Source organism: Microcaecilia unicolor, chromosome 2 (assembly GCF_901765095.1).
Source record: "Microcaecilia unicolor chromosome 2, aMicUni1.1, whole genome shotgun sequence".
Lineage (NCBI taxonomy): Eukaryota > Metazoa > Chordata > Amphibia > Gymnophiona > Siphonopidae > Microcaecilia > Microcaecilia unicolor.
The window spans coordinates 245,096,574-245,115,296 of NC_044032.1; the positions used below are offsets into that span (position 1 = coordinate 245,096,574).

General features: G+C 41.5%; 1 protein-coding gene across 2 annotated transcripts in view; it reads right to left on the reverse strand.

Annotated features, from left to right (window-relative positions):
• The window catches only part of CEMIP2 (cell migration inducing hyaluronidase 2), a 218,879-nt gene that overhangs the window by 102,476 nt on the left and 97,680 nt on the right, over window positions 1–18,723 (reverse strand). For both annotated transcript variants that reach the window (XM_030193858.1, XM_030193859.1), the window contains exons 8-9: window positions 17,494–17,703; window positions 1,926–2,131 (exon numbers count right to left, since the gene is read on the reverse strand). In XM_030193858.1, coding sequence (XP_030049718.1) covers window positions 1,926–2,131; window positions 17,494–17,703 — 416 coding nt within the window. The remainder of the gene's footprint in view (window positions 1–1,925; window positions 2,132–17,493; window positions 17,704–18,723) is intronic.

Consider the following 18,723-nt stretch of genomic DNA (forward strand, 5'->3'; position numbering starts at 1 on the left):
TGCTAGAGATCGCACACAAACAGTCTGTGGTAAGGAAGTATGTAGGAAAGAGATTATATAGGCTTTGTGGTCTTTCAGTTCTTTATTTATTTAGACCAACTTCTGAGGCAGAATTACTGACCCAATACTGTGGATTAACATTCAAAGGGGCCTTTTTACAAAGCTGCAGTAAGCACTAACGGATGCTTATCTCAGCAAAATATATCCCAGTAATAACTTCTATCAACAAGTCTTCAAAACATCAATTTTATAATGCATAAACCAATCATATTTCATATTGACTTCAATCAAATAGGACCATCAGAGGCGGAATAGCTCAAACATGCACTTCAAAGATGCTAATTGTTCACCTACAATCAAAGATATATTTGAAGAAATAATATAACTATAAATTAAGGACCGATGATGGTTGTAGATGAATAACTAGTAGTACTGGACTGCATGTTTGAGCTACGCCATCTATTTGGTTGAAGTCAATATGAAATGTGATTGGTTCTTGCATTATAAAAATTATGTTTTGAAGACATGTTGATAGAAGTTATCGCCGGGATATATTTTGTTAATTTATGAAGCTTCACCATGTTAAGTATCTGATGTCCATTTGAATTGAGAGGACAGAAATCTAAAAGGCGATTTCTTAAGCTTTGGACACTAACTGCAAGGGTTCGTTCTACTATACTGAATGATTTGGAGACTTAATTTTTCTCAGTAACCTACTGCTCTGTTTCCAGCAGGCTTCATGTAGAAGGAAGAAGGGGGGAGGAGGTGGTGGGGGAGTTGGTATTGGGATAACTGGAGCTTTGTTTCTCTTATACTGCAATTTGTACTCATTGATTCGTGTTTGTGCTCTGTTGTATGTAGACGTTGTTGTGGGAAATACTAATAAAGATATTCAAACATAAACTTGATTCAGTATTCTGTAACAGCATCTGGGCACCTAAATGGAGCTACCCTCTACAGAATTACCTCCCTTATGTGTGTCGCATCAGGTGCCCCAGCTAAAATAGGTTTGTATTTCTTTGGAAGTGGAATAGCCACCATGATCCATGGGTTTCCAAGGGATGTGATCTCATATGGGATGAACTTTAGAAATCTTACAGATTAGCTCTGAAAAAGGAACCCGGGGGGGGGGGGGGGGGGGGGGGGGGGGGGGGGTTGGCTCCAAAGCTCGGGTACTCCAACATCTGTTTTGTTCATTCAATAAAAGATCGCTATCACAATCTTCAGACTTCGTTTTTTCCAGGATCAATACAGATACTAGCATTCTAAACCACAAACTGTGAGTAGAAATTATTTTATGTGGGGGTTCTTTTTCAGGGTCACAGAAAAAGTGGGAGAGCGACCAAGGAAGCCAGAGACTGGAGGATGTGGGAACAATGAATAATTTTATTAAGAAATTTGGAGACTCGACACAACGTTGTGTTTCGGCCGTCAGGCCTGCATCAGGAGTCTTTGTGACAAGATATTGTCAAAGAATATCAATGATAGTTGTTCAAACGTAACGTTATAGTCTTTAAAAAGACTTCGTTAGAAATCAAGTGACCGTCAGGTACACAGCTAGCGCTGAACCACATCGCGGACAATATCTTGTCACAAAGACTCCTGATGCAGGCCTGACGGCCGAAACACAACGTTGTGTCGAGTTTCCAAATTTCTTAATAAAATTATTCATTGTTCCCACATCCTCCAGTCTCTGGCTTCCTTGGTCGCTCTCCCACTTTTTCTGTGACTCTGTTTTTTATCGTGGGGTGTTTGAGTTCTCCGCTTTTTTGGCGGATTTTCTCCCCGGTTCTTTTTCAGGAACATTTCAGTACTTTAAGCTTTCAGCCCCAACTAAAAAGCTTCCCTGTAAGCATGCCACCCAGCATCTTCCTTAGCAATGGCTGATGCAGCCAGCTGGGTCTGTTTCGGATGCTCATACTCACATGCAATCTGTGGCAGGCACTGGTATGTAGCTCCCGTGAACTTTGTCCCTGATAGCAGTGCACATTGTACTGTTCCGGTCCGTGGGAAGAAGAGTGCCTGGCTTGGTGACCAGACCCAGGTTGTGGTACAGAGTATTCCTCTGCTCGATGCCATCTTCCAGGAAAAAACAATGGCCAAGCGTGTCATAGCCAATGGTATCCTTGACCTGCAGAAGAGTAAAAGAGCATTTCTGAAGATTTACACAGCAAGAGTCATTCTGTATAACGATGAAAAGAAAGCCACGGAGTTTTCACAGCTAGGCATGATGGAAATCAGACGAATCACTTATTTGCACTTTGCGAAATGGTAAGTAAATATCAGACACCATGGTGGGTACCAACCGTATTGGAAGACTAACATGAAAAAGCTATTTCCACAAGTTAAAAAGGGATTTACCCACAGAAACGGGCTTCTAGAAAGCTGTCCATATGCATACATGTCCACTATATTCTCAGTGGGGGGAAGCGTTTGAGAGGTGGAGTTTGCAACTATGTACCTACTTTTGAATTTTTAAAAGTAGGCACAATTTTTGCTACAAAATTCACCCATTCAAATCAGCAGGTGTAAATGTGTGCAGGAACTGAAATTATGCACATACCTTGGCTCTGGAAATCAGTTCAAAGCCAACGGGTAAAAGTACCCACCACTGTGCAGCCTGTGAAATTACCCACCCCTACCCACACATGTCCAAAAGACTTTGTTCAAGCCTCATCAGCACTTGTGAAATTTCTATTCTTGCCTGGATCAAACATTTACCTCTTAAAACTTTCATGTTTGCTACCAATTTAAAACAGTCATGACAGGATTCAGAACATTCACATTTTCTCCATCTGAAAAGCAAATGGCATGAGGATGTAGGAGAGAAGAATGCTTAATAAATGCCTGAACTGGTACCTATGTCCTTTGAATTCTAAAGACCTTTTTAAAATGTTTTTCTGGGAAGGGCTGAAGCGACTGATCTTGACAGCACACCGTTGCAATAAATAAAGAACCAAGTGCAGTTAGGACAACCCCCCCCCCGTAAACACCGGAATACTACAGTAAGGAGTGGACGGTTGGTTCCCCGTCTCAAATGTATCCATTTTCCATATCAATTTTAAAAAATGTAAAAATGATTTAGGCAGTAACCTGCATGAAGTTACCAGTTATAACCCAAACAGCAGTGGTACCACAGCATCAGGTTTCCAAGAAGGCTGAACAGACCTGCACTTGAACCCAAAGTTCAAGAAGCACTGGGAAGGGTGTGTTATTTTGCAACTGCCTTACTGATCTCGATGGCGGAAGAGATACTACCAAACTCAGGGCCCTTTTACTAAAGCGTGCCAAAAAATGACCTGCGCTGGTGTATTGGACATGTGTAGGAACAGTTTTTCAGGGCGCTTGGCAAAAAAGACCTCTTTTTTTGGCCGAAAATGGATGTGCGACAAAATAAAAATCAGCACATGTCCATTTTGGGCCTGAGACCTTACAGTCACCCATTGACTTGGCAGTAATCATCAGCACGTGTACACTGATGATTACCGCCCAGTTAGTCCCACATGGTACAAAACAGACATTTTTTCTGCCACGCGTTTTGGACGCGCTTCAAAATTAGAATTACTGCCCGGGGTACGCGGTAGCCGGGCAGAAGTTCTAATTTGACGCGCATTCTACGCGCCTTAGTAAAAAGGCCTCTCAGTAACAAAACAGAAAAGAGGCTGGGTGTTGGCTTACGTGTTAGTCTTGTAAGAAGCCACTTTAGACAATCTAAATTTGAGTATTTATATTTGGTCAATTGCCAGAGTAGGAAGTTAGACGGCATCACCATACTAAACTAAAAACATAACTAAAATAATAATGATCATATATAATAATTTGCACCTCCAATGTTCCATGTCTGGCTGCCTGGGTTCGTAACATCTCCTGACGTCAGCCAGCCTCCAGCGTTCCATTCCCCCTCACTGTCCTGCCCTTGCGTCAAGACGCAATGACATGAGAGGGTGGAACAGTGAGAGGGAAGGGAACGCTGGAGGCGAGCTGACGTCAGGAGGGATGTTACGAACTGAACGGACGCCAGCGCCAGCCAGCCAGAGAACGTTCAGGTACAAATCAAGGGGAGGAAAGAATCACAGGACATCGAGGGGAGGGCAGAGGAGAACTGATGGATGGGATGGGAGGACAGTAGAGGAGAGAATCGTGGGATACGGATGGGAGGGCAGGGAAGAGGAGAATCGCTGAACATGGAGGGGAGGGAAGAATTGCTGGACATTGAGGGGAGGGGAGAGAGGGAAAAAAAAAAAAAGCTTACATGACAGCCTTTCTAGGGCCCGTTTCATTGTTGAGGAAACAGGCATGGCTCCACTAGTATATTTATAAAGATAACAAGGCCTGAAAAGGTCCACTAACAGAGAAGATGGAGGCCATCACTGTAACAAATGTTGATGTGCTTGGGACAGATATGGAGAGCAGCGGCAGGAAGGTAAGGGATCATGGATTTGATATTCTGCCTTTCCATGGTACCACCAAAGCAGTTCACATTTATTATAAGCAGGTCTTTTTCTGTCCCTAATGGGCTCATAATCTAAGGTTGGTTTTTTTTTTTTTTTTTTTTTTTTGGGGGGGGGGGGGGGTTACAATCCTTGTAAGACAAGATGCAACCCAACCAAACCTGCCCACGGTGGAGAAATTTCTCAACTGGACAAACTGGATGGACCATTTTGGTCAATAAGGGTTATAAGAGTATTTCTGCATTTAAAGCCTGTACATGCAGAAAAGAGTTTTTAGAACATTGTGTGACTACATACATACATACCTAAAAGGTATGTATATGAAAAGCGTGTACTTACTTTCACACAATCTGTGTATAGGCGTAGCTTCAGCGGCGCGAAGGAGTTGCAAAATAGGGTATTTATTTTATACATGTATAGGTGCCTGTCCTGCCTTTATAAAACAGGCTTAAAACAGATACCTTTTTGGACTTCTCACATAAATATTCTGTTATAAACTCAGGCCCCTTCTTCTACAACCAGGGATTAATAGAAGGAATGTGTGTGGGGCAAGTGGGATTGTGTAGGAGGTGCATTTGTGTGCACTACTGTGCACGCAAGTGTTTAGGTGTGCATGTATGGTTGGGGGGGCTAAAGGGGTCCTGGGGATGTGCATGTGTGTAGGAAGTGTATGGAAAACAGATGGAGAGGTATGTGTGGAGGTGTACAGGACTGTCAGAGATGGGCAACATGAGAGGCCACCAATGGTGCCACTGCTTATCTGTGGATGTGACACAACCAATTCCTGTTACTCCTGTGCATTATGCAGCTGATATGAACTCCATCGGGATGGCAACCTCAGCTGAAGGGTCCAGACCCTACTGCCTGACCAGCCCTGATCCCTGGCCTGATGTCAGTGCTACTGGTAACTGGTATTAAGGTCTGCGAGAGGTGGTAAGACACTATCCCCCCCCCCCCCCCCCCCCCCGCACACACACACCCATTTGGCTGGGGAAATTACTTCATGGATTGGGGTGGAATTTTTATGTTCCATTTTTTGTTTTTAAGTAGGGGGTTAGGAACCTCTTGTCACCTACATGTTTCCTTTGGTAACTAGGAGAATGAGAGAATGATGGGGAAAGCCTGGGGGGGGGGGGGGGAGCAGATTTTTTTTTTTTTTTAATAGAGTCAGAAGAGGCAGGGGGCGGTGTCAAGATGTGTAGGTGCACAGAGAACATTATTTTTATTTAAAGAGTGAGAAGATATTGGGGGGGGGGGGGGTCATTTTTATTTAGCTATTTGTAAAGAGAACTTAGCTGACTAACATTAATTGTCTAGGTTTCGCCAAGGAACTACAGATTTACTAAAATTAGCTACTCAAAATTTGGAAAATATTTGGCTAAAACTCAGGTTCACCTTTCTGATGCTGCTTTTAACTCTTAACCCCTATTCACTAGTACAGTACCCATGTATGTTTTATCATTCCCACCTTAGTAATTCCCTTATTTGTCCTGTTTGTCTGTTGTAAGCTCTCTTGAGCAGAGACCGTCTCTTCATGATCAAGTGTACAGCACTGCATATGTCTAGTAGTGCTATAGAAATGATAAGCTGAAACAGCACTTGCTAAAGTCTCCAATGACCTGTTCCTGGCCAGATCCAAAGATCTGTACTCTATCCTCATCCTTCTAGATCTATCTCCTACTTTTGACACTGTTGATCACCATCTACTCATTGATACTCAATCCTCACTTGAATTTCAGGGCTCTGTTCTCCTGGTTTTCTTCTTATCTCTCCCATCGTACTTTTAAGTGTATACTCATAAAGCATTTTGGCAAGAAATATACGATAACTGGGCACCAAAAAACGATTCAACTGACTTCTTCACTGTTTGGGACGAACAATGCAACAAAATCCTCAACAAAATAGCGCCAATACGTACAAAATCAGCACAAAAATGCAATAAAATACTCTGGTTTAATGAAGAACTAAAAATTCTAAAAACGCAAACTAGAAAATTAGAACGAAACTGGGAACAAAAACCCAAAACGAACAAATCATTAAAGGCCTGGAAAGAAAGTCAAACAAAATACAAATATAAGCTAAGACAATCCAAAAGAAACTTCTACAGAGAACAAATAGGCACAGATTACAAAGACACAAAGAAATTACACAAACTAATAAACAACTAACTTAACACCAAAATGGTAACTACACCGAATGCAAACCTCCCACATGCAGACAATCGTGCCAAATACTTTGAAGAAAAAATTACCAATCTACGCAAGAATCTGCATCAGGGAAATATTAATCAAGAAACCTTCATAAACGAACTAGATCCGAACCCAAGGGAACACCCGGCAGACCGTATTTGGAATAACTTCACTCATCTAAGCACCGAAATAATAGCTCACACACTCAGAAAATTCTCCTCCGCCCACTGCCAACTAGACACCTGCCCCAACTATATAATGAAAAAAAAACCCCTAATCAATACGTCACAGAACTCACAGACCACCTTAATTATCTATTCAAAAAAGGCCTATTCCCACAGGACAGAGGAAATATCCTACTAATTCCCAACCCAAAAGACACCAAAAAAGAAAAGCAGACGACACCTCGAATTACAGACAGATATCATCCATACCACTAACAACCAAACTGACAGAAGGTATAGTCGCCAAACAACTAACAGAATACCTCACTGATTTCAACATACTGCACAAATCTCAATCTGGCTTCAGACCTCACCACAGTACAGAAACAATACTACACACTCCTGACCAGATTCAAGCAGCAAGGGGCAAAAACATCCTCCTACTCAAATTTGACCTACTCAAATTTGACCTATGAAGCGCATTCAATATGGTTGACCACCACATACTACTGAGAATCCTCAACAAGATAGGAATTACAGGAAAAGTACTCTCCTAGATCAAGGGATTTCTGATATCCAGAACATACCAAGTCAAATCAAACTCAGATATATCTCCACCTTGGAAAGTGGAGTACCACAAGGATCACCGCTCTCACCTATATTATTCAACCTAAATTGACCGCAACCTAACACTAGAAAGCCAAGCTAAGAACACAACCAAGAAAATGTTCCACACTATGTGGAAGCTCAAACGTATAAAACCTTACTTTCCCAGAGATTCATTCCGCGTCATGATCCAAACCATGGTGCTAACCCATGTAGACTACTACAATAGTATTTACGTTGACTGCAAAGATCAAATCATAAGAAAACTACAGACAGCATAAAACACGGCTGCCAGACTCATCTTCGGAAAAACATGCTTTGAAAGCGCAAAACCCCTCCTAAGAAGCTTACATTGGCTTCCGATTAACGCTCGCATAACTTTCAAAATATGCACAATAGTCCACAGAATCATCTACAGACTCGCATCAGATTGCATGATGGAACTTATCGATCTACCAATAAGAAACGTGATGAGAACAGCAAGAACCTACCTAACCCTTCACTACCCCAACTGCAAAGGTATAAAATACAAATCTGAAAGCACATCTTTTCAAGAAGTCTTTCCCCCCCTGGATCTGCCTAATCCCACACCACCTTATATTATGAAAAGTTCTGAAATGGGAAAACAATAATATTAACCTCTCTCACAATATGCTAATATATCAACCTAAGCATTTATTGTACTTCTGTATTATGTACTAGACTTCTACAAATCTAAATTTTATAACTGCCTTTTTAGCAATATGTAAGCCACATTGAACCTGCCATACAGTGGGAAAATGTGTAATACAAATGCAATAAATACATACATACATACTCTGGTGGATCCTCCTCCACATCTATGCCACTATCAGTTGGTATAACTCAGGGATCTGTCCTGGGAACTCTTCTTTTCTTCATCTATACTTCTTCCCTTGGCGCTCTGATCTCATCCCGTGGTTTTCAGTATCAGCTTTATGCTGATGACTCCCAGATCTACCTCTCTATACAAGAAATTTCAGCAGAAATCCAGGCCAAAGTATCAGCCTGCCTGTCTGACATTGCTGCCTGAATGTCTCACCGCCATCTGAAAATAAACACGACCAAGACTGAGCTTATCTTTCCTCCTAAACCCACCTCTCCTCGTCCCTAATTCTCTATCTCTGTGGATAATACTCTCATCCTTCCCGTCATCAGCTCATAACCTTGGGGTCATCTTTGACTCCTCTCTCTCCTTCTCTGCACATATTCAACAGATTGCTAAAACCTGTTGCTTCTTTTTCTATAATATCACCAAAATATGCCCTTTCCTTTCTGAGCACATTACCAGAACCCTTATCACCTCCCACTACTGCAACTTGCTTCTCACATGTCTCCCATTAAGCCAGCTCTCTCCCCTTCAATCTGTTCAAAATTCCGCTACACGACTAATATTCCACTAGTGTCGCAATGCTCATATTAGCCCTCTCCTCAAGTCACTTCGTTGGCTCTCAGCATACAGTTTCAAACTTCTCTTATTGACTTACAAGGGCATTCACTCTGCAGTTCCTCAGTACCTCTCTGCTCTTCTCTCCCTACACTCCTCCCTGGGAACTCCATTCACTGGGTAAATCTCTTTTATCTGCACCCTTCTCCTCCACTGTTAACTCCAGACTCCCTTCCTTTTATCTTGTGCACCATATGCCTGGAATAGACTTCCTGAGCCAGTACATCAAGCTCCAATCTCTGGCCATCTTCAAATCTAGGCTAAAAGCCCACCTTTTTGAGGCTGCTTTTAACTCCTAACCCTTACTCACTTGTTCAGTACCCATATTTTATCATTCCCATCTTAGTAACTCCCTTATTTGTCCTGTTTGTCTCTACTAATTTGATTGTAAGCTCTGTTGAGCAGGGACTATCTCTTCACGTTCAAGTGTACAGTGCTGCGAACATCTAGTAGTGCTACAGAAATAAGTAGTATTAGTAGATTCAGCTAAATATTACCAAACGTTAACTAACATTAGTTGGTTACTTTCCTTACTCAGCGGGTATTTGAATATCTTCTAGTTCCTATCTCCTTAGGCTGAAATGATGGGCATACTTTTGACCGTCCCTATGAAGAAGACCAAGCAGCTACAGTGCTCCTTCTGCTTGATGATAAGCAGACAAGAAACAGAATAAGCTTGTTTATCTGCACATTAGCATAGGCTGATGTAAAACCAAGCAAAGAAAAAAAGAAGTCAATAAATCAAAGAATCCCAGATGTAAAGAAAAATCAAGTTTATTAAAAGATCAGTTTTTAAAAAGACAACATGGCCGTGTTCCTGCATTGGGAGTCTGTTGAAATCAGAGCGACAAAGCGAAAACACAGTTTGCGCCATCGTAGCGTGGAACACTGTCTATGCTGTGTACAGTTTGCTAGACAATCAAGTGGACTTTGGATGTGATGAAAGAATGAAAACTGCATAATACACTGAACCTGGAATAGTCCTTACTCCAAGACAACCCTTTACTTTTGCTGAAGGGATCCAAATAATAATGAACTGCCACATCCTCTATATCTATATCCTCTATATCACTACCCCCCCCCCCCCCCAAAAAAAAAAAAGAAAGAAAACCCACCATGGTCAGCATTGGCTTCAATCGCTGACCACGATGTTTAAATTTATACCTGGACATTCAGCGGTGGAACATACCCAGATACTGGAACTGAACATCCATGTTGTTTCAGGGTATCATCAATATTCAGTGCCAGACGCAGCTAACCATCCAGATAAGTTAGGACTGAAGAGTGTCAGGATGGTCAGTAAAGACTTTTACTGGCATTATCTGGATAATGCTTCTGGCAATTAGTGGTTGCCCGAGTAAGCGGCACTTATCCGGGCAGCAGCTACTCCTACCTGGATAAATACTTCTGAATATTGACTGCCAAGCATTTAGTCCTCAAAAATAGTTCCAATAGCATGCTAGATAGCTTCTTTTCTAAGGTAATGGAGAACTTCACTGCGTGTGTTAAAGAAACTCCATGCAGCATACCATCGTAACAATAAGAAATGCAGGTAAAGATCACAATGGCCCTTCCAGTCTGCCCAGTAAGGTAGCTCGAGGCTGTTACTTCACTCAATGCAGATTCATCATCTTCTTGGAAGTCCCGTAATTTATTGCATTACAGTTTGGAGATGAAGTCCTACTCTATCCAGGTTATTTTGCTGGTTATTTTTGGTATGGGGGATTTTCTCTCTTTCTTTCTTGAGGAAAAGTGTTCTTTTCTTTTCTTTCCTTTCCTGTATTTTTACATTTTGCTAGTCTTTTTTCCTCCTTAAAGCCATTGCCCCCCATTCTATTAATTCCTTCTTTTTCCTCCCAGTGCTTCCACTTGGCCCAACAGCTTCCACTGCTCCTCCCCCCACACCTCATTTCAGGTACACCATATACCTCTCACAGTTCTTTCCCCTTTTCCAAGCTCTCTTCCACCTACCCCACTTCCCTCTCGGAAATCTCCCCTACCTTTCAGTCTTTCCCTCCTAAATGGCTCGGTGGAAGAGGAGGCAGCCCCTGGCCATGAAGTTTATGCCAGTGCTCTGTTGCAGGCAGAAATAGCATTTATCTCTCCATTCAGGATCTGGCAGCAGCTGCCATATCTCTTCCTCTCCTGGGCCCTGCTGGCAGTTGCTGCTCTCTACCGCGGCTTCACTGGTAGCAAATAGCAGCTGTATGTCTTCCTGGGGAAGGCAGAGGTTGCTAATAATTTTTAGGCATATGAACAACCAGTTTTTCCCAGCCCAGCTAATGAATTTCTAAATCTTTCATCCATCCCTATGTGCAACCATTTATCTGGAAGAAGGTCTGTTGAAGGCACCAGGGTTACATCCTTATTACTGTCTGGGTTCTTTCATGTGCAGAGACAGGGATGATATATTTCCTCAAACCTTGGCAGTGGTGCAAATTGTACTTGGACACCTTGTTCTGCCATAAAGTTTCATACACCGAGTCCAGCGATTCTGTCTCTTGCCCTGCTACACTGTGCCTCACTTTGTTATGCAACCAAACTCCAACCCTCCTTATACAGCACTGCAACAACCAACAGCCCATATGACAGACAAGAGGGGAGGAGCCAACCTGGTTAGCTCCTGCTGCAGATGGATGGATGGATGACAATATACCAAAGTAGGACTCTTTCAAACTTTGTAGAAGAGCAAATTTAAAAAAAAAAATTTAAACTTGTACGAGAGAAAGTCAAAACAAAACAAACTGTAAACCTCAGTCCATCTCCTTCCCTTCAGCAAACACATGACTCCCTATAACAATGATGAAATTACCAATGACACTGTGTCGATTCACAGGTAGGAAACACATGGATTACACACACCCTGATGAACAATAAACTCATCTCTGGTGATATTGGTGAGAACGCAACAATGAAATAAACAGTTCAGTACTTTTATTATTGGTCCACCATAAAATAACAGGTTATATGGTCTTACACGTATAATATGCCACGCAAAAGCCATTACACCTTTCTACATTTTTTGCATTCTGAAGCCCCAAAAAATACAGCTCAAAATGCATTAATGTAGGAGTTTCACTGGTGTACACAACATACTCTACACTGTCAACATACTACAGACATATTCATAGTTATTCACGAGTTAGCGGTAAAATAACACATCTTAAAAGTATCCCGAACTGATAACTACTCCCCTAACTGCTAGTCTACAAAGGAGTGTGTGAGTGGCATCGCATTTAAATGCAAGAAGGGGCAGAGATCTGGGTGGAGCATGGGAAGGGCTTCTATTTATATTCGCAGCTTACACTATACAGAAAATTATGTTTATGCTTATTAGGTATTTAATACACTGCCATTCAGGGCAAGAGTCAGAATGTATAAAATAGGACAGGAATACAATAAAAAAAATAGGAAAGAGAGAAAAAAAAAAAAAAAGAGGATATAACAGAAAAGAAGAGAAAGAGATGAGAAAGTCACTAAGAGGAAAAATCCCTGCCTCCCCACATTCTGTCCCCCTCAGCATAGGCCAGGGAACACAACTAAGCCTTTAAACAGGCCCTAAAGCACAGCTGGGAAAGTTGTGTCCTGATGTCACGTGCCAAGTTGCAAAGCGACAGGGAACAGTAATAAAGGCTGAATGATGTGTAGTTTTCAACCTGGAATAAAAAACAAGGGGAACAGTAAGATGCTGCTCCTGGGCAGACTGTAAGGCCTGAGTGGGCTGACAGAAGGTAATCAAAGAGGCCAAGTAGGGATGAGTTCCTTGGTGCAAAACCTTAAAAGGTCAGAGTGATAGAATTTTGAGTAAAATCCGGTATTTAATAGGGAGCCAGTGATAACGTTTCAGGAGTGTGGTTACATGGTGATAGCGATGGGAATGAGAGAGAATGAGAACGGCTGTGTTCTGGACTCAATGCATGGGAAGGGAGCCCGGAGTAAATGACATTACAGTAGCCAAGCCTAGAAGCTACTAAAGCGTAAAGTGGCACAAGAATCTATAACACGATAAAGGAAGATGGAACGAATGAGACACAAAGAACTAAAGCAAGAATGGACAAGAGAGGAAATATGGGCATGAAAAGACAGTTGAATATCTAGAAGGACACCTAAATATTTTAAAAAATTGACTAATTGCATAGGAGACCCCTGAAGGGTCTGAGTCAGGGATCCCTGCCACATTTACCCGACTGCAGTTATGCCAGATATATGGGCATATAAAAGAGTCAGGCTCGCTGATATCGGGCTACCATCATCAACAGAAAGACGGTACATCAAAAACCTAATAATCATAATGTTCTATAATGGAATCCATGTGCCCAGATGCCGTTATAGAATAGGCTCTCATTGCATAGTACTGGGGTGCATAAATAGAGGTGCCTACTTATAAAATTGCCTTCATAGCCCACAAAGGAAGAAACATCTACCCCTCTTTACCGTAGAGGGGCACAACTGGCACAGAAGTGTGCCAAACAAATCTCTCTATTCGCCCAGTAAATGTGAACTGGTTCCTTCCTTGTCAAAGAAAAATCTCACAGAAAGGAAATTCTTCCACAGCTGAAGCAGCAGAAATCTTGCATTATTTAGCAAGGATATTCAAGGGTGTTGTAGAAACAATCAACAAATGGAGGTGTGTGAACCAAGATCCCAGCCAGTATACATTTATCATAGCATGCATCTGTAGGCCTGGTCTAATTATCTAACAACATACTTTAACAGTTGAATAGACTGAATCCCGAGATTGCTGATGACTTATTATTCAGCCAAAGATTTAAAAAATCGTAACAGTGCTTCATAGGGCATATTTCTCCCCTGCTAGGGCATTTTGTACCCCTGGACATTTTAACAGGGTGGATTAGGGTTCCTTGGGTGGTAGAAATCAGCTATTGTTGGGGTTGGAAGGGTAGAGGGTAATGGGGGAGGGGGGATATTATAGATGCTCGTTATTATTGCTTTTCTATTTGTGGTTTATAAACAACAGTTGTACAGATTATTAATCCTTTTTATACTTTAATAAAAAATGTAAATATAAAATCTTAAGTGTTCGAGACTTCTGCAGATAAGGACAGAGCCTCTGCGGGGACGGAGTCAAAGTTTGTCCCTATGTCATTCTCTTTTTTTTTTGAGCTTCAGATTTCTGCAGCTGTTTGCTCCAGTATCTCATATCACAGAATGGCTGCCCTTTCCTTGAGCAAAATGATGTTATGACTATTGTACATGTTTTGTCACTTGACTACTGTGAGATAGTCAACACATTAAGCTTCTAAAAAAATCACTCTCAATACAACTACTACAGAATACTGCAAATTATATTTTGCTCAGCAAGACAGGTATGAATTAGGATTAACATTTCAGATATCATGTGTGGTACCCCTTCCATTTTGCTATCCTATACCTCGGGACCAACAATGTAAAGTTTTATGAAAATCAGACAATATTTAAGAGGTCACTCATGATATCTGTACTTCCTAGAAATACTACTGATAAAGCAGTGAGCAATTAGCTGCTTAGCACTTATCTTATGATGAATTAAAAGCAGCTGTCTTCACTGTTCATACAGTAAAGACAGCAATTTCAGTAGTTTCTAATAATGTTTATCGAATAATTGTTGCAGCTAACAGCAGTAACGTTTATTCAATATTTCAGTTACTGTCACTGTCCAAACTGCCTGCTGCCTCTGGCATTTGTCCAGCCAGTAATGATTTTTTCACTTCTGGAAACTCTGACTGATGTTCTGATACAATCCAAAGGAGAAACTGCTTTTGTTCCCCACTTTTAGTGATGCTGTTATTGAAGTCAGTTTAATGCCCCTCTCAGGCCTGTGTCACTGATGACTAAGACTTGCCACCATTTTCTTCAGCTGCTGGGTCTTAGTTCTTCTGTTGCAATTCGTTTTTATTTTTTTATTTTTGTTACATTTGTACCCCGCACTTTCCCACTCATGGCAGGTTCAATGCGGCGGGCAATGGAGGGTTAAGTGACTTGCCCAGAGTCACAAGGAGCTGCCTGTGCCGGGAATCGAACTCAGTTCCTCAGTTCCCCAGGACCAAAGTCCACCACCCTAACCACTAGGCCACTCCTGTCAAACATCTTTTCTAGTTTCTGAATCGCATTTCAGCCTGTCATTGTGGGAATGTTAGCCATATTCCACAACAAAATGCAGCTTCAACTGTGGGTCGTGAACACTCCCGTGTTCCTTACTTGCACATCTTACAGTTATGGCTTTCTAACAGGCCCAATGATCCAAACATTTCTGACAATGCCTGTATTTAGGGGCCCTTTTATTAAGTTGCACAAAAAAAAAAAGTGGCCTGTGCTATTTTTAGCGTGTGGGTTTCCCGCGTGCTGAGGCCACTTTTAGCACAGCTGTAAAATGGCCGCAGTTTCTTTTTTTTCCCATTAATGGCCATGTGCTAATTTCCCAATTAGGGCCCTGTTTACTACGGCGAGTTAGCGTTAGCACGCGCGTTAACCATGTACACGGTTAAGGCGCGTGCATGTTTAACGTGGCTTAGTAAACAGGGCTCCTAGCGTGTGGACATTAGCGTGACAGCCCTTACCGCCACTTATTTTGTAGGTGAGAGGGGCTCCTGCACTAATCGGTCAGCATGCACCAATGCCGACAGGCTGATTAGCGCAGGGAATGTCTATTCTCAGCACACCCAATGCTAAAAAACAAAATCTATTTTTTAGCGTGTGTGAAGCGTGCGTCGATTCTGAGCGTATTCCGCGGTAATGCCTTTTTAACCTGCAGTAAGCAAGCACTAGTGCTTACCGCAGCTTAATAAAAGGACTCCTTAGCTTTTTATCTGGATTGAAATCACACTTTTTTCAGTACAACAGGGAGAACATATGGTTATACTAAGCCCCCTTAACTAACTGAAATTGACATTTTGTTCCGAGAAAAGTAAATGACTGCCGATGATGATTTGTAAGACAACTCTGAGGCCACTATTATACTGAAAACTATCACACTTGATAGAGATAATTGTTAAAGAAGAATTTTAAAAATGTATATCATGAGTAAAAATGTTCATGCTATGTCCCGATCCAAGTTAAAAAAAATTGAAACTATGAAATTGTTAAAGTAGATGCTTTCCAAATGGCAGCAATTAAATCCAACTAATAATAACCAGGACTAATATTGTAAGTAAATCTCATAATAGCCTTGTGCAGCTGCAAGTTACAAAAGCTTTATCATTATTTATAAGCATCAGGCACACTGATAGACATAACTGATTTTTAAACTGCTTTGTTAGCAGTATTTAAACAGAAATACACAATTGCTAAATTAGAGTGACCTCTAAATATCATCCAATTTTACTCAAAACATGGCAGCATTCACTACGTATAACAAATCAAAAGGTACCACACTGGAGAATTTGAAATTTTTTTAATCCATTTGGGGACCATCCATGGACCATGTTCCCTGTTGCTTCAAAGCTTTCATTGGCTTCCTGTTCAGTTTATGAAACAACTTAAAATTATCTGCCTTGTTTTTAAATCAGTCCATTAAGTTAGTCCTAAATATTTGCCTAAATTTCCTCATGACATATGACCCCTTGAGGAGCCTTCATTTTACTCCCAGCAGACACAACTGGGACTGAGCTCAACCAGGGCCATTCAGCACTAATTCAGAAATGTGCTTCCCCCCCCACCCCCCCCTTATGTTGCCTCCTCACCATGGAATAACATTTTAAAAATAAAAAAAAAATACAATTATATAAAAATGTACACTGGATGTATTAAAAAAAAAAACATCAGTTCCTTTCATGAGAAGCTGAGCACCAAACCTGCAGGAAAAGCAAGTGGGCGCGTCTTACTTAAGTGTCTTACACTGCACAGTCTGCCAATAAATGTTAGTTATGATTTACGTAGCGTTCCTTTAATCGTAAAGGGCTACTTTTACAAAGCCACGCTAGCGATTGCCGCGCAGCAAATGAGAGGAAGCCCATAGGAACTGAATAGGCTTCCTTTCATTTGCCGCATCAAGTATCAATAGCGTGGCTATGTAAAAGAGGCCCAAATTGTTTACATCTGCTAGGAGTTTGAGATATGATTCTGTGAAGAAGCTGACAACTGATTTCTTAGTGTCTACACATTATGCTCCGATCAGGGCTGCAGCATTCTCAGTTGCAGGTCCAGTACTGTTGAACGACTCGCCTGGTTACTTACTTGCGCTTCTGTGCCAACTCTGGACAATTCAGGAAGTTCTTAAAAACATTTATTTGACAAAGGGTTTTTTTTTTTTTTTTAAATTCTTGATGCAGTTAGGCAGCAGCAGCTATTATTACTTTTTGGGAGATCTTTGTGGGATAATAATGTAATTGTTGTTTGTATGATTATGATTTTCATTATGTATGTTATGTTGTTAGCCGCTTAGGTTTAAGCGGGGGTCCAAGTTTTAAAAATAAATAAATAATGTAAGGCCAGATAAGCAATTGGTTACTTCCCAGCGTTCTTATACTAACTGGCTCTCTTGGCCAAGAGATCAGTGTCCAGGAAAAGAAGCAGCAGCAGGAAATCAATACACGATGAAACAACCACCAAACAAGAAAATAAAGGAAGGGAGAAGGGGATGAGGTTCAAACAAAATACAGGTCAGAGTTTGCTCCACTTACCAACAAGCCATTTGTGGCATGAACAGTGACGCATCTGGAGAAACTGTGGTGAATGGCCAGGCCCTCCACGTAGGTCTCCGCACCGTAACCCCCAAGTTCATCTACATCCCCGCAGAGGTGAAAGTGCACAGGATAACTTCCCATCAGCTGCTGGCCCATGTGTTTCAACTCCACATTGGAAAGGTGCACCGATGTGAAATTTTTCAAAATCTATTACAAGAAAAGCATACACTCTTAATTATCTACAATTTTAAAGACACAATCAAAAACAAAAATTAAAAGAAACTACATGCCCACCATTTTCCAGAGGTAAGCCTGCTATGTCGGGGGGGGGGGGGGGGGGGGGTTAATCTGTATTTCTTTTTATCAGGTTCTTGGCAGTAACATCAATGAAATAGCTCAGGTTCATCTAATCTATTCATCTACTGAGAAAATCAGCAGGCACAGCTAGTATGCAATATTTCACAGAGGCTGTTAGACCAACTGGATACACAGATCTAATCACCAACCTTAACTACTACAGGAGTAATAATATTGCTTTACAAAGGGGAAAAAACAATCAATCGATTAAGAATACATCCCCTCACAACCCCTTCATGACTAGCAAGATGAGATGAGATATGAACGCCCCCCTCTCACCCACCACCACAAGTCTGCCTGAGTAATAGAGGGCCATGGCTTTTTGTCCATATTCTTCCTCGAGATTGATTTTTAAGTGAGCTGAAGTCATCAGACAATTTAACCATGCTTTCCAAAAACACTAAGTTGAGCTGGCCTGCAAAACTGTTTTCCTTAGGAAGTATTTCAGCCTAGCCATTATCACTGGGAACATCTCAATAGCGGTTCAAGAAACCAGACCAAGGCAGAGCTGAGGGGGAGATATGATAGAGCTCTATAAAAGAATGAGTGGAGTGGAATGGGTAGACATGAATTGCTTGTTTACTTTTTCCAAAAATACCAGGGCTAGGGACTCACAATGAAGCTACAAAATAGTACATTTAAAACAAATCAGAGAAAATATTTCTTCACTCAAAGTGTAATTAAGCTCTGAAATTCATTGCCAGAGAATGTGGTAAAAGCAGTTAGCTTAGCGGGGTTTAAAAAAGGTTTGGATAACTTCCTAAAAGAGGAGTGGAGAAGTGGCCTAGTGGTTAGGGTGGTGGACTTTGGTCCTGGGGAACTGAATTCGATTCCCACTTCAGGCACAGGCAGCTCCTTGTGACTCTGGGC